This window comes from Oncorhynchus mykiss, chromosome 5 (genome assembly GCF_057628025.1).
Source record: "Oncorhynchus mykiss isolate SJ-2025 chromosome 5, ASM5762802v1, whole genome shotgun sequence".
NCBI classification, from domain to species: domain Eukaryota; kingdom Metazoa; phylum Chordata; class Actinopteri; order Salmoniformes; family Salmonidae; genus Oncorhynchus; species Oncorhynchus mykiss.
In genome coordinates this window covers 29,786,371-29,807,726 of record NC_143026.1, presented here as the reverse complement: position 1 = coordinate 29,807,726, position 21,356 = coordinate 29,786,371, and the positions used below count along the sequence as shown (strand labels likewise).

The 21,356-nt window shown below is 44.8% G+C and overlaps 1 protein-coding gene across 6 annotated transcripts in view; it reads right to left on the bottom strand.

The window, feature by feature from the left end:
- The window catches only part of LOC110523581 (mediator of RNA polymerase II transcription subunit 13-like), a 103,590-nt gene that overhangs the window by 10,532 nt on the left and 71,702 nt on the right, over positions 1–21,356 (bottom strand). Inside the window, exons 5-17 of one of the 6 annotated variants that reach the window (XM_036977231.2) lie at positions 12,717–12,862; positions 11,559–11,792; positions 9,388–9,552; positions 8,827–8,983; positions 8,584–8,688; positions 7,560–8,222; positions 7,214–7,424; positions 4,149–4,224; positions 3,937–4,064; positions 3,670–3,760; positions 2,482–2,702; positions 1,406–1,608; positions 373–1,301 (exon numbers count right to left, since the gene is read on the bottom strand). In XM_036977231.2, the coding sequence (XP_036833126.2) occupies positions 373–1,301; positions 1,406–1,608; positions 2,482–2,702; positions 3,670–3,760; positions 3,937–4,064; positions 4,149–4,224; positions 7,214–7,424; positions 7,560–8,222; positions 8,584–8,688; positions 8,827–8,983; positions 9,388–9,552; positions 11,559–11,792; positions 12,717–12,862 (3,329 nt within the window). The remainder of the gene's footprint in view (positions 1–372; positions 1,302–1,405; positions 1,609–2,481; positions 2,703–3,669; positions 3,761–3,936; positions 4,065–4,148; positions 4,225–7,213; positions 7,425–7,559; positions 8,223–8,583; positions 8,689–8,826; positions 8,984–9,387; positions 9,553–11,558; positions 11,793–12,716; positions 12,863–21,356) is intronic. The other 5 variants (XM_036977232.2, XM_036977234.2, XM_036977235.2 and 2 more) reach the window with 5 other exon arrangements.

Sequence of the window (21,356 nt, the reverse complement as noted above, 5' to 3'; positions counted from 1 at the left end):
CAGAAATTTCACAAACTGAATTGTTGGAAAGGTGGCATCCTATGACGTGGCCACATTGAAAGCCACTTTGCAAGTCACTAAGCTCTTCATTAAGGCCATTCTACTGCCAATATTTGTCTATGGAGATTGCATGGATGTGTGGTCTATTTTATACACCTGTCAGCAATGGGTGTGGCTGAAATAGCCAAATCCACTAATTAAAAAGGTGTCAGTAAACTTTTGTATAGATAGTGTATTTATAACTGTAATCAGTTCACCGCAGATAGACAGCCACTATCAGTTCTATCACCACTGTCATCCCTACTGTCATCCTCCAATTACTATCACCCCTTGGCATCCTTCTATCATCCCAGCCGGATCCCTCCTCCTTACCGTTGGTGTGAGGCCAGGAGTGTAGAGCGCTGCTCCTCACAACAGCCGGATCTACTTTCCCCCCGGCGGGGTTATCCACATACTGCTGCCCCTGAACCAGCGCGTTGTAACACTCCACACACGCATCACTGCCATCCGCCCACTGCTTGTCAGCCATCCAGCTCTGGAGCAGTGCCCCCTGGCGGCCGTGGCAGGAGCAGGCAGGAGGGAGGTGTAGGGAGGCCAGGGAGGAGATGGGCTGGGAGCACTGCTCCTGGAGGAGCTCCATGACAGAGGAAGGGGCGGGGGAGGAGTCCTGGGGGCGCTTGGCCCGGGGGTCTCCCATGGGTGGGTCTCTGCGGCACAGCGCCAGCCTCCTCTCGGCTGCCAGGCCCACCTCCGAGCCCCTCCCGAAGATGTCCAGCTCGTCCTCCAGGAAGAGGCCCGTGCCATGGGCCAGCCGGCGGTTGACGATGGCGCTGAAGCCGCACATGCAGCGGTACTGGTCCTCGAGAGTGGAGTCGGGGATGTACACGCCCACGTCGGCGCCCTTCACGTTCATGTTGCAGGCGCAGATGCAGCAGCTGTCAAAGTTGCGATCTTTGAAGACGTTGAGGACTGAGTCAGAGAGGAGCAGGGCGGCGTACAGGCTGTGGGCCTCGGGCAGGGCGGGGCAGGACGCTTGGGGCTCAGTCAGGGAGCTCATAGGAAGGCTGGTGGAGGGCGTGGAGGCAGGGGAGCTCAGCTCTGTCCCGGTGCCCTCCTGCTTCACAGAGCCCTGCCCGCTGGCCGTGCCAACGCCCTTTGGGGTGCGCGGGGTACGAGGGGTGGGGACGGAGAAGCGGGGGGTGGCAGGGGAGGGAGAGGGGAGGATGCCACCGGTGGTGCCTATGGATAGGGCACTGGCACTCATCTGGGCATACTCCTGGTCCCCAACACTGGGGACGTTGCTGGAGGACACACACACACAGTAAACTCAACGTGGTAATGTTTAAGGTACATTTTATGAACATCCATCCAGCTGTAATAGAACCAACCCTGGTACAGTACTTACACATATCCATCTCTGATGAAGGAGGGCGGCAGGGAGGAGTAGTGCTCCATCTTGGGCAGCAGGGCCCAGGAGGGCCGGTAGTAACACTGGTCAGGCACCTTGATGGGGGGCAGACACTGACTGGGGAGGGTCCGCAGCGGCGCAAACATGGAGCAGCCCATCTGTGGCTGGACAGACGGAACACGGTACACAAATGAGAAGTCCTGCAGAGGGGGATGGGGAAGGAGAGCTCATTGTAAATGTGTTCCCACAGTATCACAATGTGTCACAGAGAGACAATTAAGCACTTAACAACGGCACAAGTTGAAACAGGCTGTATGGTGAGGAGCAGTTCAGGTATTTGGTTCCACATACCAGTGAGTCCTCTAGCAGGCCAGCAGGTATAAACATGCTACAGCAACATCAGTCAAGATCAAATGAGACGCTAAAGTTTACATTAACACTGGTAGGCTGCACAGTGCCCTGTAGCTACTTTATTTGAAGCATTTTCACTATTATAACATTCTTCATACGACCACCAGTGTTGGGGAGTAGTGAACTACATCTAGTTCAACTAGTAATGTAACTGTAGCTGTAGCCTGGTGGTAGTTGAATTACAGTTGGCATTTAACACTGTAGCTTACTACTGGAACTACACATGACTTTTTCTTCAAAAAGAAAAAGAAAATGGGGGAAGTAGGCAATCATTTCCTTTCTTTTTTGGTGTCAGACCTGACTAATTCTCACTTGAAACATATGTAGATTTAGAGTTTAATAGGCTAAATTACACATTCTGTTAACATATGACCCCTAAGTGATCTGTCTTGCAATTTGTAGTCAATGACATTACAGAGTTACATATTTTTCACATAAACATACTTTTCACAAAGTGGTTTGGATGTAGTGAACTACTTTTTCAGAGTAACTTTAGGGTAGCTTTAGTGTAGTTTAACTTCTTCCAGTGTGAAGTAATTGGTAGCTTGGTAAATTCTAAACACTGACGACCACTAACCATATTAACCAATTTGAATATATCAATGATGTCACATACTACAGACTTAATCATTTCCATTCCCATTGCTTCTGTGGTGCCTCACCGTAATGTCCTCATGTTTAGGACTGGCCATGCCTTCCTCCACCTCCATCCGGTACTCCTGGAGCTGGGTGGAGGACAGGGGGCCCAGGGGGTGGTCAGAGCCCCCCGAGGGGGCTGGTGGCTCTTGGCTGGGGGTGTCACGGTATGTCATGATGGGGGAGAAGGCCGGGTGCTGCTCCAGGGAAGGGGGTGTGGGGAACATCCGCTGGAGGTCTGCTACTGCTGAATGGAGAGAGGGATGGGGGGAGGAGATGAGGGGAGGAGAGAGAATAAGAGAGAGAGAGAGGGAGAGAGGGATGGGGGAGGAGATGAGGGGAGGAGAGAGAGAGAGAGAGAGGGAGGGATGGGGGAGTAGATTTGGGGAGGAGAGAGAAAGAGGGAGGGAGGGACGGGGAAGGAGAGAGAGAGAGGGAGGGACGGGGGAGGAGAGAGAGAGAGAGGGAGGGATGGGGGAGTAGATTTAGGGAGGAGAGAGAGAGAGGGAGGGAGGGACGAGGGAAGGAGAGAGAGAGAGAGAGAGAGAGAGAGAGAGAGGGAGGGACGGGGAGGAGATGAGGGGAGGAGAGAGAGAGGGGGAGGGACGGGGGAGGAGATGAGGGGAGGAGAGAGAGAGAGGGAGGGAGGGACGGGGAAGGAGAGAGAGAGAGGGAGGGACGGGGGAGGAGAGAGAGAGAGAGGGAGGGATGGGGGAGTAGATTTGGGGAGGAGAGAGAGAGAGAGGGAGGGAGGGACGGGGGGAGGAGCGAGAGAGAGAGAGAGAGAGGGACGGGGAGGAGATGAGGGGAGGAGAGAGAGAGAGGGAGGGACGGGGGAGGAGATGAGGGGAGGAGAGAGCGAGAGAGAGAGAGAGAGAGGAGGAGAGAGAGAGAGGGAGTGAGAGAGGGAGGGACGGGGGAGGAGATGAGGGGAGGAGAGAGAGAGAGAGAGAGAGACGGGGGGAGGAGATGAGGGGAGGAGAGAGAGAGGGGGGGGGAGGGGGAGGGATGGGGGGAGGAGAGAGAGAGAGAGAGGGAGAGACGGCAATGGACAACGAGAGATAAAACAGACAGAAACAGGCAGAGAAGATATGAGAGAAGGAGAAGAATATTATTATTCCCAGGTCTCAGAATCATGCTAAACTAAGCTAAGATAACATGCATAAGATAACAAACAAACTGCTGAACATGTGTACATGTAAAGATAGACTCACTTGAAGGATAGGGCACAGCCACCCTCCCATCCCTTCGGTCTTCACCTCCTGATACCAGGACCCTGGCTGTGTGCTGATTGGGGCAAGCAGTCTACAAATTATTATACAACACATATCTAAGTCTCCTTGGATAAAAGTGTCTGCTAAATGGCATGCACAGTAAAGTATATTATTTATTATTATGATGAGTGTATAGCGCTTTGTTGAACGAGGGAATGAAAATGAAACAGATTTTAGACATCCAGTAATTGTTCAAATGTTTCTCACCCCAAGTTCCTCCTCATCCTCGTCGAAAATGTTCTCCAGGTCTGAGATGAGGACCACCAGATCAGTCTCCCTGGTTAGAGGAGGGTTTTGGGCTTTGGCTGCCTCATCGTCCTGCGGTGAGTCATCATCTAGAAACACACAAACAAGACAATCAAACACAGCGCAAAGAACACACCTCATAATACATGCGTTGTCAACATTCAAATCCTTACCAGCTTTGGGGGCAGAGCTAAAGATGGACATGGCATCTTTCCCTTCAGGCAGTGCACCGTTGCTGATATCCTCTCCCTGGAAGACAGTTATATTCATGAAATGTTGTCAGCAGGTGATTGTCAACCAAATTAATTGATAAACTTTATCAAAACAAATAGGCCTATGGGCTAGGCTACATGAGGTGTGCGGCTATGATTTGAAAAAGTCGTAACGAAAGGCACGTGCTGTTTCTTGCCTTACTGCAGAAATGATATATTATATCATTCACAAGTGATAATATAGGTATCATTCACAAGTGATAATATAGGTATCATTCACAAGTGATAATATAGGTATCATTCACAAGTGATAGGCTAATATTATCACCCATCAGACTATTCTTGATTTAATATTGTCTTTACACATACTAAATAATATATGAGTGAAATTAGTTTGGAATTAGAATGGGCCATTATCATGCACATGTCTCGGAACAGGGGCAGGGGAAAAAATACATGTCATATATCCAGTTACAGAGGCTTGCGAATGTATTCACAACCCTTGGCATTTTTTCTATTTCGTTGCCTTACAACCTGGAATTAAAATACATTTTTAGGGGGTTTGTATAATTTGATTTACACAACATGCCTACCACTTTCCAGATGCAAAATATTATTTGGGGTGAAACCAACAAGAAATGAAAACTTGAGTGTGCATAACTATTCACTCCCCCAAATTCAATACTTTGTAGAGACACCTTTGGCAGCAATTAGAGCTGCAAGTCTCTTGGGGTATGTTTCTATAATCTTGGCACATCTAGCCACTGGGATTTTTGCCCATTCTACAAGGGAAAACTGCTCCAGCTCCTTTAAAAAATATATTTTTACCTTTATTTAACAAGGAAAGTCAGTTAAGATCAAATTTGTATTTATTTATCCTTCAAGTTGGATGGGTTCCTCTGAGGTCTGGGCTTTGACTAGGCCACTCCAAGACATTGAAATGTTTCCCCTTAAACCACTCGAGTGTTGCTTTAGCAGTATGCTTAGGGTCATTGTCCTGCTGGAAGGTGTACCTCCTTCCCAGTCTCAAATCTCTGGAAGACTGAAACAGGTTTCCCTCAAGAATTTCCCTGTATTTAGCGCCATCCATCATTCCGTCCATTCTGACCATTTTCCCAGACCCTGACGGAAAAAAAACATCCCACAGCATGATGCTTCCACCACCATGCTTCACTGTGGGGATGATGTTCTCAGGGTGATGAGAGGTGTTGGGTTTGCGCCAGACATAGCGTTTTCCTTGATGGCCAAAAAGCTCCATTTTAGTCTCATTTGACCAGAGTACCTTCTTCCATATGTTTGGGGAGTCTCCCACATGCCTTTTGGTGAACACCAAACATGTTTGTTTATTTTTTCTTTAAATAAGTAATGGCTTTTTTTCTGGACACTCTTCCATAAAGCCCAGCTCTGTGGAGTGTACGGCTTGAAGTGGTCCCGCGGACAGATACTCCAATCTCCGCTGTGGAGCTTTGTAGCTCCTTCAGGGTTATCTTTGGTCTGTTTGTTGCCTCTCTGATTAATGCCCTCCTTGCCTGGTCCGTGAATTTTGGTGGGCGGCCCTCTCTTGGCAGGTTTGTTGTGGTGCCATATTCTTTCCATCTTTTTAATAATGGATTTAATGGTGCTCCGTGGGATGTTCAAAGTTTCTGATATTTTTTTAGGACCCAACCCTGATCTGTACTTCTCCACAACTTTGTCCCTGACCTGTTTGGAGAGCTCCTTGGTCTTCATGGTGCCGCTTGCTTGGTGGTGCCCCTTGCTTAGTGGTGTTGCAGACTCTGGGGCCTTTCAGAACAAATGTATATATACTGCGATCATGTGACAGATCATGTGACACTTAGATTGCACACAGATGTACTTTATTTAACTAATTATGTGACTTTGAAGGTAATTGGTAGCACCAAATCTTATTTAGGAGCTTCATAGCAAAAGGGGTGAATACATATACAAGCACCACTTTTCCGTTTATAATTTATTTTTATTTTTTAAAACAACTTAATTTTTTTCATTTCACCAATTTGGACTATTTTGTGTATGTCCACTAAATTAAATCCAAATAAAAATCCATTTAAATTACAGGTTGTAATGCAACAAAATAGGAAAAACGCCAAGGGGGATGAATACTTTTGCAAGGCACTGTAAATAGAGTAAATGAAGGACGCTTTTCCCATGGTTCAGTTTCATGCAAGCCAGATAGGCTATACTCCTGTTGTGAAGCAAATAAATGTGCTTAATATTAGGAAAGTTGCTAAAAAAGTATAGTATGCCTAGCCTATAGAAAGCTGATGGGATCCTCTTTTTAATAGAGGCCATCAAAACTCTGTTTTGTCACGCAATTACATAGCCTATAGAAATGTTGAGCAACATGAGCTCATGGGCTCTCATGAAGTGTTTGATTTGATTTTCGATGACATTTGCATTGATGTTAGCGTGATTAGAGGGACAATAGAGGGCTGAGAACCAGGCAGTTAGCAGGTTTGGCCGGCTACTAATGACCTTCAGCAGCATCAGAGCTGGGAGAAGCCTACAGTAGTTACCATAACTAAACAGTCACTTGGAATTGGACTGCAGCAGTAATAATCAAATCAAATATATTTATATAGCCCTTCGTACATCAGCTGATATCTCAAAGTGCTGTACAGAAACCCAGCCTGAAACCCCAAACAGCAAGCAATGCAGGTGTAGAAGCACGGTGGCTAGGAAAAACTCCCTAGAAAGGTCAAAACCTAGGAAGAAACCTAGAGAGGAACCAGGCTATGAGGGGTGGCTAGTCCTCTTCTGGCTGTGCCGGGTGGAGATTATAACAGAACATGGCCAAGACGTTCAAATGTTCATAAATGACCAGCATGGTCGAATAATAATAATCACAGTAGTTGTCGGGGGTGCAGCAAGTCAGCACCTCAGGAGTAAATGTCAGTTGGCTTTTCATAGCCAATCATTAAGAGTATCTCTACCACTCCTGCTAATAGAGTCACTGTAACAGCCCTATCCACCAACAATACTAATCATTGCAATTTGTTTTTACTTACCTTGGGGCCTCTCTTGCTATGGTCTCGGCCTTTCAGTCTCTTGGAGGTGGGGAAGCTGTATTCGATGTCTCCCTCCTTGAAGTCATATGGGTCGTCCCCAAGGTCCCCCAGCCCTTCCACCCCAGGCTGCTGCAGTAGACCCAGGGTCTGGATGTGTTCCCTAACACGCTCCTCGGATATCTTGAAACACTTCTCTGTCTGTGCAAATAGTCTGGAGGGAAATTAGATAGGAAACTTAGAGTGATCCTCTGAGTGTGTGTGTGTTTGTGTGCCTGCCTGCGTGCTTGTGTGAATGCTGGCATGCTTGACTTTAGTTTCTACATTTATGAACTGGTCTCTCTCTCACCTTTTCAGTGCAACTCCCTCAGTGGCCTGTGTCTCTGTCTTTAATTCCACTCTGTCACTGGGCAGCTCTGGAGGCCTGAACTCAGCCTTATCAGCCCTAGGAGTCCTGAAGCCCCTCCACCAGCTCGCCCCAGCTTCCCTCTCTTTGGGCCCCAGAGGGGCTGCATAGAGAGCAGTCGCACTGGGCTCCATCACCCCCAGCCCTGATGCCCCATCTGGACAGGGGGCCATGCCCACAGGAGCATCCAGTACCTCAGGGTCCTGCCCCACCCGTGGATGGGGGCTGAGCGTGGGGGGTAATGGGGAGACAGGAGAGTGGAGCAGGGACTGGGGGGCTTTCCTGCCAGCTGAGAGGGGCTTGGGGTACTTGCAGGTGGGCATGGGATCCAAGAGAGGGTCCAGGGCGACTAGGCCGAGCTGGGACCCTCCAGTGGAGTCTTGTTCCAGGCAGGTCTCCTGGCCCACAGAGAGCCGGTGGTGGAAGGGGGTCATGGCGGCGACCCTCTTGGGCTGTTTGTCGGGTTTCTCGGACTTGTCCGTGGCCTTGTGCTTAGGCAGGGAGGGAGGAGGAAGTGCTGGGCCCAGGGAGGGGGTGGGGTTGGCACCAGACAGAGGGTTGGCAGAGGAGGTGTTGGTCGGCTGCTGCTGTTTCTGCTGCTTTAACCTTCAGGAAGAGAAACAGGATCTGATGGCAGCCAGAACTAGCGTGGCAGGTGAGGTTTCTGTTCTTAAACATATTGAACACTTTCAACTATGTGTAGCAACTTGTGAGGACTTGTCTACATCATATCAACACAGTATATTTAATACAAATACATACACTACATTTTCACAATGTTCACATTATTTCTACATAATCAATACGCAATATTCAATTTCAATAGGCTTCACATAAGTAGCACCAGTCTTTCGGTTAAAAGCAGTGAAATGCCTTAAAATGAAGTTCAGATGTCTAGCTGGGTGGTGCCATGCTCCAGTACTAAACGGCTGGAGCACTACCCCCAGATGCCAACCCCTGTGCCAACCTGGAGCAGCTGCAGGGCGCCCTCTCGCCCGAGTCGATAAAGTCCCAGGTGGTCACCCCGTTTGGCGCCTCCTTCTTTGGCGTCACGCTACTGGGCACACTGCATCTGGGGGCACAAAGAGAGGCGTGAGGGCGCCAATCGTGTCACTGCACATCAACACTAACAATCCCACCGCAAATGCCAAGAGATAAACAGTGTCTGTAGCTGTGCCCCGGTTAGCCAGCAGCCTCTCTAGACACTCACTTGTGTTGCAGTTGGTTGAGATAACACTCCTTCCATGCCTGATGCACCACCTGATTGGTCAGTTTCTTCCCAGAATGCTTTGGGCTGTGGTTGGTGGCTCCAATGGCCCTCTCCTGGTCAAGGAGGATGCTGGACACTGTCACAAAGCCACTGTCTGCTGAAATAATCAACAGATTACATTATTCACTGGAGTTTGTTCCCTTTGGCTGTGGGTGGATGTCTTAAAGGTGCACGGCAGGAGACACTTTACTAGGACTCTTGAGATATTGAGAAATTGCAATCGGACACTCAAGAACAACTGCAGCTACAGTACAGCATCATTAGTTTGTTTGTATCAGCTGTTTTATTTCTTAATTTATTAGATATTCATCAAGTAGACTTCATTCAATGTTGATTATGGATTTTATTGCATTTAGAGTTGGGTTATGGATTGCAGTATTGAGTTGTTTTGATGTTGTGCAAGTAGAGCTGAATCAGAGTCATTTTGGGTATGTAATTATTCAGGGTCAAGTTCTGGAGTTTATGATGATGAAATGGTGTGGTGGTAGAGGCATCCAGTACCTGAGCAGGGCTGTTCAGGTGAGGTGGGCGGTGTGAGGGGGATGCTACAATGGGAGGGGTCTCTGCTGAGCCCATGGGCTCCGGGGGCAGGTTGGGGCTGGTCCACAGGCAGGTCGCCATGGGCAACCAGCACAAAGGCTGCTGGGTAGACCATCCTCACACCACCTAGAAGAAGATGAAAGAGTAGTTTAAATCCCCTCACACTCACACAGATGCACTCATATCCACCCCACACACTCCTTCTGGGGCCAATACACACTGGATTGGTTAATCATTGTGTGGCCTACAGCGGCTGGCTGGTACTGGGCTTAGGGAGGTCCGATTTCAATCAGTTCTAATCAATGATGAGGGCTTAGGCATCCAGTCGATGGGCTTGGCAGCCAGTCAATGGGCTGATTACACCATGCTGTGTATCCGTCACTCCCTGGAGCTTCACTGAGCTCCTCTCTTCTCCTCCTATCCCTGGAGCTTCTCTCATCTTCTCCCAATCTCTCCTCTTCCCTTCTCCTCTCCTCCTCTCTCCACTCCTCTCCTCCCCTCCCCTCCACACCTCGCCCCTTCTCTCCTCTAGTCTTTCCTCCTTACCTCAATGCACTCTGAGAGACATAACACTTCTCCCTTGAGAGCACTGGATCCACCACTAATTAACCACCTCCAGTATCATTTAGCCTCAAACAGACAATGAATGTGCAATCAAAGCTGAGACTAAAATCGATGAAGAGCTGTTGTTCTCTGTAGTTCCCTCTTTAGGTGTGATAATGATAATACATTTCAGTAACACCATATCAAATAATTTTGCCAATAGCCTACTGTCACCCATAGCCTATTGTTCATGCGTGTGCACAGAGTGTACAAAACATTAGGAACACCTCCCTAATATTGAGTTGCATCCCTCCCCCCTTTTGCAGCATCAATTCGTTGGGGCATGGACTCGACAAGGTGTCGAAAGCGTTCCACAGGGACGCTGGCCCATATTGACTCCAATGCTGTGTGTCAAGTTGGCTAGAGATCCTTTGGGTGGTGGACCATTCTTGATATACACGAGAAAAACCCAGCAGCGTTGCAGTTCTTGACACAAACCGGTGCGCCTGGCACCTACTACAATGCCCCGTTCAAAGGCACTTACATTTTCTGTTTTGCTCATTGACCCTCTGAACGACACATATACAATTCATGTCTCAATTGTCTCAAGGCTTAAAATCATTATTTAACCTGTCTCCTAACCTCATCTACACTGACTGAAATGGATCATAGCTGGATTCACTTGGTCAGAGCTGGGAGGATCGTCAGCTGATGTGGCGCACCTGGGCATGCTTAGCCTGCAGGCTATAAAGGGAGGCCACATCAGCCAACAATCTCTTCCCTGACTGGCAGGCTGGTTTCCACCACCTTTAGTGTTCTTGTTGTTTTCACCATACAACACCCTCTCCACACATCCACACACTGCATACACTACTGATCCTACAGACGTCCACAGCTTGTGTTACATTTTTGTATTTGTTATTAATTAGTTGAATTCCTTTTTACATTTAAGTCATGCGTGGTCTCCCTTTGTTGTTACGAACTATGAGCCAGGTCGTAACAATGTATATACTGCAAAGTGTGTACATTAAATTACATTCAAAGGTAGCAAGCAGGGCCGGCTCCAGGCATACGCAACATAAGTGGTGGTTCCCGAGTGGGAACTCAGTTTAGGAGTTTAGGAACTCAGTTGGTTATAACTTACTGTTGAGAGTTAGAATAGTAGAATACACAAGGTGCAAGTTCGACATTTGGTTGTGCATCAGCAGTTTATCTCTTGTTTTGTCAGACACTGACAGTCAGTCAATCAGATAAAAAAAAAATAGATTGGTAGGTTAGTCTAGCTAGTTATCTAAACTTACAGTAATCATGGCGGAATACTGACCAGGGCACATGTCCAGGGGCCCTGACATCCAGGGGCCCTGACCTCCAGGGGGCCCACATTGATTTAGTCACTCTCACTCAGATATCAAATAAAAAAGGCTAATATTTCTCTACACCCCATGGCAAAAAATGGGCAGATTTTCAGGAAATTAGGTAGCACAAATGTGCCCGATTGGTGAGGGGCCCCACAACCAAATCTCGCTTATGGTCCCCAAAAGGCTACAGCCAGCCCTGGTAGCAAGTGTTTTGAACGTTACCAAACATACCTACGATGACCTCGACGGCCACATGACTGTTGGGGTCAAACGGCAGGTCAGTGCCCTCCCTCTCCGCACCCATGCCCCCCATGCCGGCACCTCCTGTTCCCCCCTCTCTATGGCACTGCAGCACCATGGGGTAGAAGTAGCTCCACTCCTCCATCAGCTTCCTCACAGCTTGGTCACTCATCTTATAGGCCTGGCCCGTCAGAGAGCCCGACAGACCATACGGACTCAGGATCACTGCAGTGGCAATGGGTGGAGGGATGGACAGACAGAGATAGAGTCAGATAGATGGACATACAGATGGGAGCACAGACACATATATAGGTAGAAGTAGACAGACACATAGATAGGTAGAAGTAGACAGACACATAGATAGGTAGAAGTAGACAGACACATAGATAGGTAGAAGTAGACAGACACATAGATAGGTAGAAGTAGACAGACACGTAGATAGGTAGCAGTAGACAGACACGTAGATAGGTAGAAGTAGACAGACACATAGATAGGTAGAAGTAGACAGACACATAGATAGGTAGAAGTAGACAGACACATATATAGGTAGAAGTAGACATACACATATATAGGTAGAAGTAGACAGACCCATAGATAGGTAGAAGTAGACAGACACATAGATAGGTAGAAGTAGAGACAGACACATAGATAAGTAGCAGTAAAGACAGACACATAGATAGGTAGCAGTAGAGACAGACACATAGATAGGTAGCAGTAGAGACAGACACATAGATAAGTAGCAGTAGAGACAGACACATAGATAGGTAGAAGTAGACAGACACGTAGATAGGTAGCAGTAGAGACAGACACATAGATAGGTAGCAGTAGAGACAGACACATAGATAGGTAGAAGTAGACAGACACATAGATAGGTAGCAGTAGAGACAGACACATAGATAGGTGGCAGTTGAGACAGACACAGATAAGTAGCAGTAGAGACAGACACATAGATAGGTAGATATAATATAATAGAGAGTCAGAGAGAGGAGCACAGAGGTGCAGGATATCAGAAAGGACCACTCATGTTCAGATTCAGAGATTTGATAATACACATAGTTATGACATTGATGCTCAGGTTAAAACAGAGGCGGGTAAAGACATCCAGTGTATTGGATCTTACGTCTCTCTCTTACCCTGGCTGTTTCTCACCTTGTACGGGGGCTGAGGAGGTCTGGGCCAGGCGGATGTGGTCATCAGTGATGTGGTAGGCAGGCTGGTGTTGGGCAATCTCTACGCTGGTGCACACATTACTCTCCCCATGCAGGAAGAAGGTGAAGGAGCATGATAGGTGCTCACTATAGACAGAGAGAGAGACACACAGAGACAACGTCAGTCACATACAGTCGCTATGCAGTAAATACTTTTCACTGCAGTGAGAGAGACAATATAGAGACAACATTTCTGGCACTTTGCACTAAGTTGCTGTTATACCATGTAGTTACTATGGTAACAGGGATGGCATTAGCTCCCCATGGTAACTACTGATTAGTAATCGTGAGCTGCACATTTGTACATACAGTACATGTAGAAAACAGACTTAATGTGTCTTTGAAAATACAAAGCTTTTCATAAAATCATATAAGCTTATCGTTCATCGTCCAACATATACGGTAGGTCCTTATTGCAGGAATAAATCCTAATTTCCCTATGATTGATTAACGTGACATAATGTTTATGTATGGCTTCTACTCTTCAGTATACTTCTTGGTACAGTTTATTACGGTGGTCTTTGTTTTATCACACATGTAATAGCTAACCCATTATTGTGACCTATAACTGAGGGTGGGCAGGACATCATTAACCACCAGATGTTAATGATGTGCATTTTTTATCTATAAACCCCATCGCCTGTCTAGCCAGGTTTATAAGCCAGCAGACAATAAACTCAGCATGTAATCTCCATGTGATTACCGTGCTGCCTAGTGCCTATGCAATATATCTGTACCCTGAAGAAACTGGCCTATGTTAGAGCCGTAATGGATCATCAATTCAATACAGTGGCCACTTCCAAAGCCACACACGGGCTATTTTGGAATAGAACTAATGATAATATCTCAGCATCTGTTATTCACTGTTGATGTGGCCTGAAGATGGCGCTGAGTGATTGCGGAGAGAGACCAGTTTCTTAGCTACATAAACATTCCTCAAGCTCACCAAGAAAGACATACCATCATAACAGCAGGCGGTTCCAGCACTGCCATCCAGACACACACACACACGCACGCACGCACGCACGCACGCACGCACGCACACACACACACACACACACACACACACACACACACACACACACACACACACACAAACACACACACACTTCCTGATGTTCCGGCTGCTGCATCAGGCCATGAAACTCAAACTGGCTTCTGTTCTACAGTACTACATCTCCCATCTCAATAATTTAGCTCTCTACAGCACATGTAATATATATATATATATATTTTAAATAAAAAAATCTATGTTGCTCCACTCCACCCCCTTACTTAACGCCACATGAAGAGCTATTTATAGCCGTAAGGGGTGCCTTCGGGGGATAGTCTGTAGTGAAGAGTCCAGCCCACCAACACACACACACACACACACACACACACACACACACACACACACACACACACACACACACACACACACACACACACACACAGACACACACACACACACACACACAGACACACACACACACACACACAAATGCACATATTCAGCCAAGTTGGACCTACTGTATGAAAAGCATGTGTTGTTGTCTGACGCTGCTTCCCTATGGTGACTTTGCATCACTGCCCAGTGTGAACTCATCCATATGAGTGGACAACAGGCCTTTGGGATACAGTCATGTACAAAATAATGCAATAAGATGAAAGTAGTTCCCTACCATAGGGAACAGAATCATGTAAGAACGACAGTAAGTATAATTGGACGGTTTCCTAAATTTCTAAATTGTCAGCTCCAGTTGTAATAATTCTAATTTCTATGTGGCCAAATTAAACAATTACTTAAGACAAAATGTTTCTCTATTTGTATTGTTCCCATTAATTTCACACACTGAAAATGCTTTGTTAACCAATCATAAATACAATCTATAACTTTTACATCTGTCTTCTGATACACTTTCTATCACTTCTGGAGAGTCTCCACTTGGACTGCCTCTATACACTTTTAATAAGCCATGTGTAAGGAGCTCCCACAATTTCCTCCTCACATGGGTCATCCTATTTACTCAACAGTCAAGCGCCCTATTTATACTCAAGCAGGAGACAATCTCCTGGGGTGCTAATTTTTTTACGAGAGCCGCATACAAAAACACACATTAGTCCTTTCCATGACCCCCCCGTGACCCTTTCTCCAGACCGCAGTCAGAGCAGGAGAGGGAGGGAAATCTTAATGAAAAATGTTCCGACATAAAAAAAATCACCGCCCAGCTCACTAGCTGGCTTCTCCCCTCCCTCCTTGTCTGTACTGAGCGGGTGGAACATCCAGCAGTCAGAACACTGGCTGAGTCTTTTCATATTTCAACATTGTGGCAGGGGGACCTGAGCTGAAAGTCTACTGTACAGACTGACTTGCTAACAGCACCTTGGTATAGAGCACATACAATGGTTATACTGTACCAAAAAATGATGTCCACAATATAGGGCATGATAACAGTAATGACAATGTACTGTAGGTAATCACAACAATCATAATATAATGTTTTGCTCCATTTCAGACAACAACACAGACTGAGTACGTTTACATGCACAGTAATATTTCAATATTAAACTGATTGTGGCAGTAGGCAGATTACGCAATAGTCATGTAAACACCTTAGTCTGTTTAGCTTAATCCAAGTAAGGTCATAATCGAAGTTAGCATACACTGATTAAAACACATGGTTTTCTGAGCAGTCTTTCAAATTATTAGGACATGTAAACACCTTTACCTTTTACTGCAGTGGGCTAAATCAGGGTCTACTTTGAAACAAAAGTATACACCTCACACACATGGTTATGAGCTTAAAAAAAGAAGACACCTGTATCATGTTAAGTTTAAATGTATTACATTTTGAGTTTGCATTACGATATTCCACTTCATATACACCACAGAAGACTGAAATATAACAAAACCGTTTGAAATAATAATAATTTTATATATGTTTATAATTATGAAATTATGAAAAATATTCATAACATTCCACCCATGAGGCCGCTAGGTCATTTTACTGTTGGAAAGGCTACTAGGCGTTCCAGTGGTGTATTTGATCTGCACATGTGCTAGCACCAGCCGAGAGCCTCCCTCTTTAGCACCAGCCGAGAGCCTCCCTCTTTAGCATGAGGGAAGTGAGTTCAGAACAACTGAATGTATGAGTCTTAGAAGTAGCTTTCACATACAAACTTTATATCTCCCAACTCAGAAGGAAATATGCTTCTCAAAAAGAACATGGTCGATGTGCAAAAAGGTTTATTTTGATTGGTGACTTTCTGCATTTACCAGAGTGCCATCAGGTAGCCTGATGTCAGATGTGTCCATGTAAACAGGACTATTATCATGCAACGCCCGTACGAACTCGGGAGAAGTGAAGGTCGAGAGCCATGCTTCCTCCAAAACACGACCCTGCCAAGCCACACTGCTTCTTGACTCACTGCTCGCTTAACCCGGAAGTCAGTCGCACCAATGTGTCGGAGGAAACACCGTATACCTGGCGACCGAAGTCAGCGTGCATCCCATCACAAGGAGTCGCTAGAGCGCAATGGGACAAGGACATCCCGCCGGGCCAATTGTGCGCCGCCTCATGTCGCAGCCGGCTGGGATCGAACTGTAGTGACACCTCCAGCACTGTGATGCAGTGCCTTAGACCGCTGTGCCACTCGGGAGGCCCGCATGTACAAAAGTATTCATCCCCCTTGGCGTTTTTCCTATTTTGTTGCATTACAACCTGTAATTTAAATGGATTTTTATTTAGTTTCATGTAATGGACAACCACAAAATAGTCCAAATTGATGAAGTGAAATTTAAAAAATTACTTGTTTCAAAATGTTTTTTAAAGAATTTAAACAGAAAAGTGGTGTGTGCAAATGTATTCACCCCCTTTGCTATGGAACAACTAAATAGGATCTGGTGCAACCAATTACCTTCAAAGTCACATAATTAGTTAAATAAAGTTCACCTGTGTGCAATCTAAGTGTCATATGATCTGTCACATGATCTCAGTATATATACACACATCTGTACTGAAAGGCACCAGAGTCTGCAACACCACTAAGCAAGGGACACCACCAAGCAAGCGGCAAAATGAAGACCAAGGAGCTCTCCAAACAGGTCATAGACAAAGTTGTGGAGAAGTACAGATCAGGGTTGGGTTATGAAAAGATCAGAAACTTTGAACATCCCACGGAGCACCATTAAATCCATTATTAAAAAATGGAAAGAATATGGCACCACAACAAACCTGAAAACAGAGGGCCGCCCACCAAAACCCACAGACCAGGCAAGGAGGGTATTAATCAGAGAGGCAACAAAGAGACCAAAGATAACCCTGAAGGAGCTGAAAATCTCCACAGCGGAGATTGGAGTATCTGTCCATAGGACCATTTTAAGCCGTACACTCGACAGAGCTGGGCTTTATGGAAGAGTGGCAAGAAAAAAGCCATAGCTTAAAGAAAAAAATAAGCAAACACATTTGGTGTTCGCCAAAAGGCATGTGGGAGACTCCCCAAACATATGGAAGAATATACTCTGGTCAGATGAGACTAAAATTGAGCTTTTTGGCCTTCAAGGAAAACGCTATGTCTGGCGCAAACCAAACACCTCTCATCACCCCGAGAACACCATTCCCACAGTGAAGCATGGTGGTGGCAGCATCATGCTGTGGGGATGTTTTTCATCGGCAGGTACTGGGAAACTGGTCACAATTGAAGGTATGATGGATGGCGCTAAATACAGGGAAATTCTTGAGGGAAACCTGTTTCAGTCCTCCAGAGATTTGAGACTGGGACAGAGGTTAACCTTCCAGCAGGACCATGGCCCTAAGCATACTGCTAAAGCAACACTCAAGTGGTTTAAGAGGAAACACTTAAATGTCTTGGTATGGCCTAGTCAAAGCCCAGACCTCAATCCAATTGAGAAAATGTGGTATGACTTAAAAATTGCTGTACACCAGTGGAACCCATCCAACTTGAAGGAGCTGGAGCAGCTTTGCCTTGAAGAATGGGGAAAAAAAATTCCAGTGGCTAGATGTGCCAAGCTTATAAAGACATACCCCAAGAGACTTGCGGCTGTAATTGCTGCAAAAGGTGGCTCTACAAAGTATTGACTTTGGGGGGGTGGGTGAATAGTTACGCACACTTAAGTTTTCAGTTTTTTTGTCTTATTTCTTGTTTGTTTCACAATAAAAAATATTTTGCATCTTGAAAGTGGTAGTAGACATGTTGTGTAAATCAAATTATACAACCCCCCCCAAAAAAATCTATTTTAATTCCAGGTTGTAAGGCAACAAAATAGGAAAAATGCCAAGGGGGGTGAATACTTTTGCAAGCCACTGTAAATGTTTTAATCAAACTATTATATTAGAGTTTTTTTCAATTGTTAACATGCATTGGTCAAAACTGAAGTCACAATGTCAAAACTCTTCACACAGTAAGCAAAACAGAAGTGTATGTGGACCAAACTGTGAATCATTTTTCATTGCTTCCACACAAAATGCATTCAATGACCACAATCTCCGAAATCCATGAACTCTTTTCTCATTCATACCCCACCACCTGCAAAACTATATATTTGCAGCACTTGTTTTCAAATGCTGACACACTGTTTCCAAAACTGTTAAAAACACATGCAAAACAGAATGATGGTAAATGTCACGCATTTTTGCAGTTACCAGACTGAAACATATAGAAAATCTCAGCAGAATATTGAATCATTCCAAACACAGCTAATTGCAATTTCAGCTGAAAGCCTTCCCAAGTGTCCTGTTTTTAGTCTCGTTACCAAGCGGACAAAAGAGGATGGCTGTCACGTCCCGACCATAGAGAGCCTTTATTTTCTATGGTGGAGTAGGTCAGCGTGACTGGGGGGTTAGTCTAGTTTATATTTTCTATGTGGGGTTCTAGGATGTTTTTTCTATGTTGGGGTTTTGGTATGATTCCAAATTAGAGGCAGCTGGATATCGTTGTCTCTAATTGGGGATCATAATTAAATATGATTTTTTCCACCTGTGGGTTATGGGATTTTGTTTATGTTTTGAGTTAGTGTTGTAGTCACGGTTCGTTGTTTGTTAGTTTATTGTTTATTATTTTGTCTTTGCTAAAATGTAACTTCTTTAATAAATTATGTGTAACTCAACATACGCTGTGCCTTGGTCCGTTTCTACGAACGACCGTGACAATGGCTTCAGAATGATTTACAGTTTTTTACAATGGCTAGGAGTAGAGGTCGATTTGTATTCTTTTTCAACGCTGATACCGATACCGATTATTTGAGGACCCAAAAAAGCTGATACCGATAAATCGGCCGATTTTTATTTACATATTTGTAGTAATGACAATTACAACAATACTGAATGAACTTTTATTTAACTTAATATAATACATTAATAAAATCCATTTAGTCTCAAATAAATAATGAAACATTTTCAATTTGGTTATAAATAATACAAAAACACAGCGTTGGGGAAGAAAGTAAAAGTGCAATATGTGCCATGTAAAAAGAGCTAACGTTTAAGTTACTTGCTCAGAACATGAGAACATATGAAAGCTGGTGGTTCCTTTTAACTTCTTATGGCTGGGGGCAGTATTGAGTAGCTTGGCCCGAATAAGGTGCCCAGAGGTGCCCAGAGTAAACTGCCTGCTATTCAGTCCCAGTTGCTAATATATGCATATTATTAGTATATTTGGATAGAAAACACTCTGAAACTGTTTGAATGATGTCTGTGAGTACAACAGAACTCATACGGCAGGCAAAAACCTGAGAAAAAATCCAACCAGGAAGTGGGAAATCTGACGTTGGTCATTTTCCCAACTCATTCCCTATTGAAGATACAGTAGGATATTGGTCATGTTGTACTTCCTAAGGCTTCCACTAGATGTCAACAGTCTTTAGAACCTTGTTTGATGCTTCTACTGTGAAGTGGGAGAGAATGAGAGGGGAATTAGTCAGAGGTCTGGCAGAATGCCTTGAGCTTGTGACGCTAGTTCACATGAGAGCGAGCTCTGTTCCATCGCAATTCTACAGACAAAGGATTTTTCCGGTTGGAACATTATTGAAGATTTATGTTCAAAACATCCCAAAGATTGATTCTATGTTTGACATGTTTCTACAAACTGTAACGGAACATTTTGACATTTCGTCTGCTCCTAGTGAACGTGCTTCGTGAGTTTGGATTTGTTTACAAAACGCTCTAACAAAAGTAGCTATTTGGACATAAATGATGGAACAAAACAAACATTATCGAACAAAACAAACATTTATTGTGGAACTGGGATTCATGTGAGTGCATTCTGATGAAGATCATCAAAGGTAAGTGAATAATTATAATGTTATTTCTGACTTCTGTTGACTGCACAATAATATCTTTGTGGCTTGTTTGGGCTCTGAGCGCCGTACTTAGATTATTGCATGGTTTGCTTTTTCCGTAAAGCTTTTTTGAAATCTGACACAGCGGTTGGATTAAGGAGAAGTGTATCTAAAGTTCCATGTATAACACTTGTATTTTCATCAACATTTATTATGAGTATTTCTGTAAATTGATGTGGCTCTCTGCAAAATCACAGGATGTTTTTAGAACAACTGAACATAACGCTCCAATGTATACTGAGATTTTTTTATGTAAATATGAACTTTATTGAGCAAAACATACATGTATTGTGTACCATGAGGTCCTATGAGTGTCATCTGATGAAGATCATCAAAGGTTAGTGATGAATTCTATCTCTATTTCTGATTTTTGTGACTCCTCTCTTTGGCTGGAAAAATGGCTGTGTTTTTCTGTGACTTGGCTCTGACCTAACGTAATCGTTTGTGGTGCTTTCGTCGTAAAGCCTATTTGAAATCGGACACTGTGGTGGGATTAACAAGAAGTGTATCTTTAAAATGGTGTCAAATACTTGTATGTCTGAGGAATTTTAATTATGAGATTTCTGTTGTTTTGAATTTGGCGCCCTGCACTTTAACTGGCTGTTGTCATATCAATCCCGTTAGCGGAATCTCAGCCCTAAGAAGTGTTTAACATGAGTCTTCAATATTCCCAGCTAAGAAGATTTAGGTTGTAGTTATTATAGGAATTATAGGACTATTTCTCTCTGTACCATTTGTATTTCATATACAGTTGAAGTCGGAAGTTTACATACACCTTAGCCAAATACATTTAAACTCAGTTTTTTCACAATTCCTGACATTTAATCCTAGTAAAAATGCCCTGTCTTAGGTCAGTTATTTCAGCTTTTATTTCTTTCATCACATTCCCAGTGGGTCAGAAGTTTACATACACTCAATTAGTATTTGGTAGCATTGCCTTTAAATTGTTTAGCTTGGGTCAAACGTTTTGGGTAGCCTTCCACAAGCTTCCCACAATAAGTTGGGTGAATCTTGGCCCATTCCTGCTCATAGAGCTGGTGTACCTGAGTCAGGTTTGTAGACCTCCTTGCTCGCACACGCTTTTTCAGTTCTGCCGACAAATTTTCTATTGGATTGAGGTCAGGGCATTGTGATGACCACTCCATAACCTTGACTTTGTTGTCCTTAAGCCATTTTGTCACAACTTTGGAAGTATGCTTGTGGTCATTGTCCATTTGGAAGACCCATTTGCGACCAAGCTTT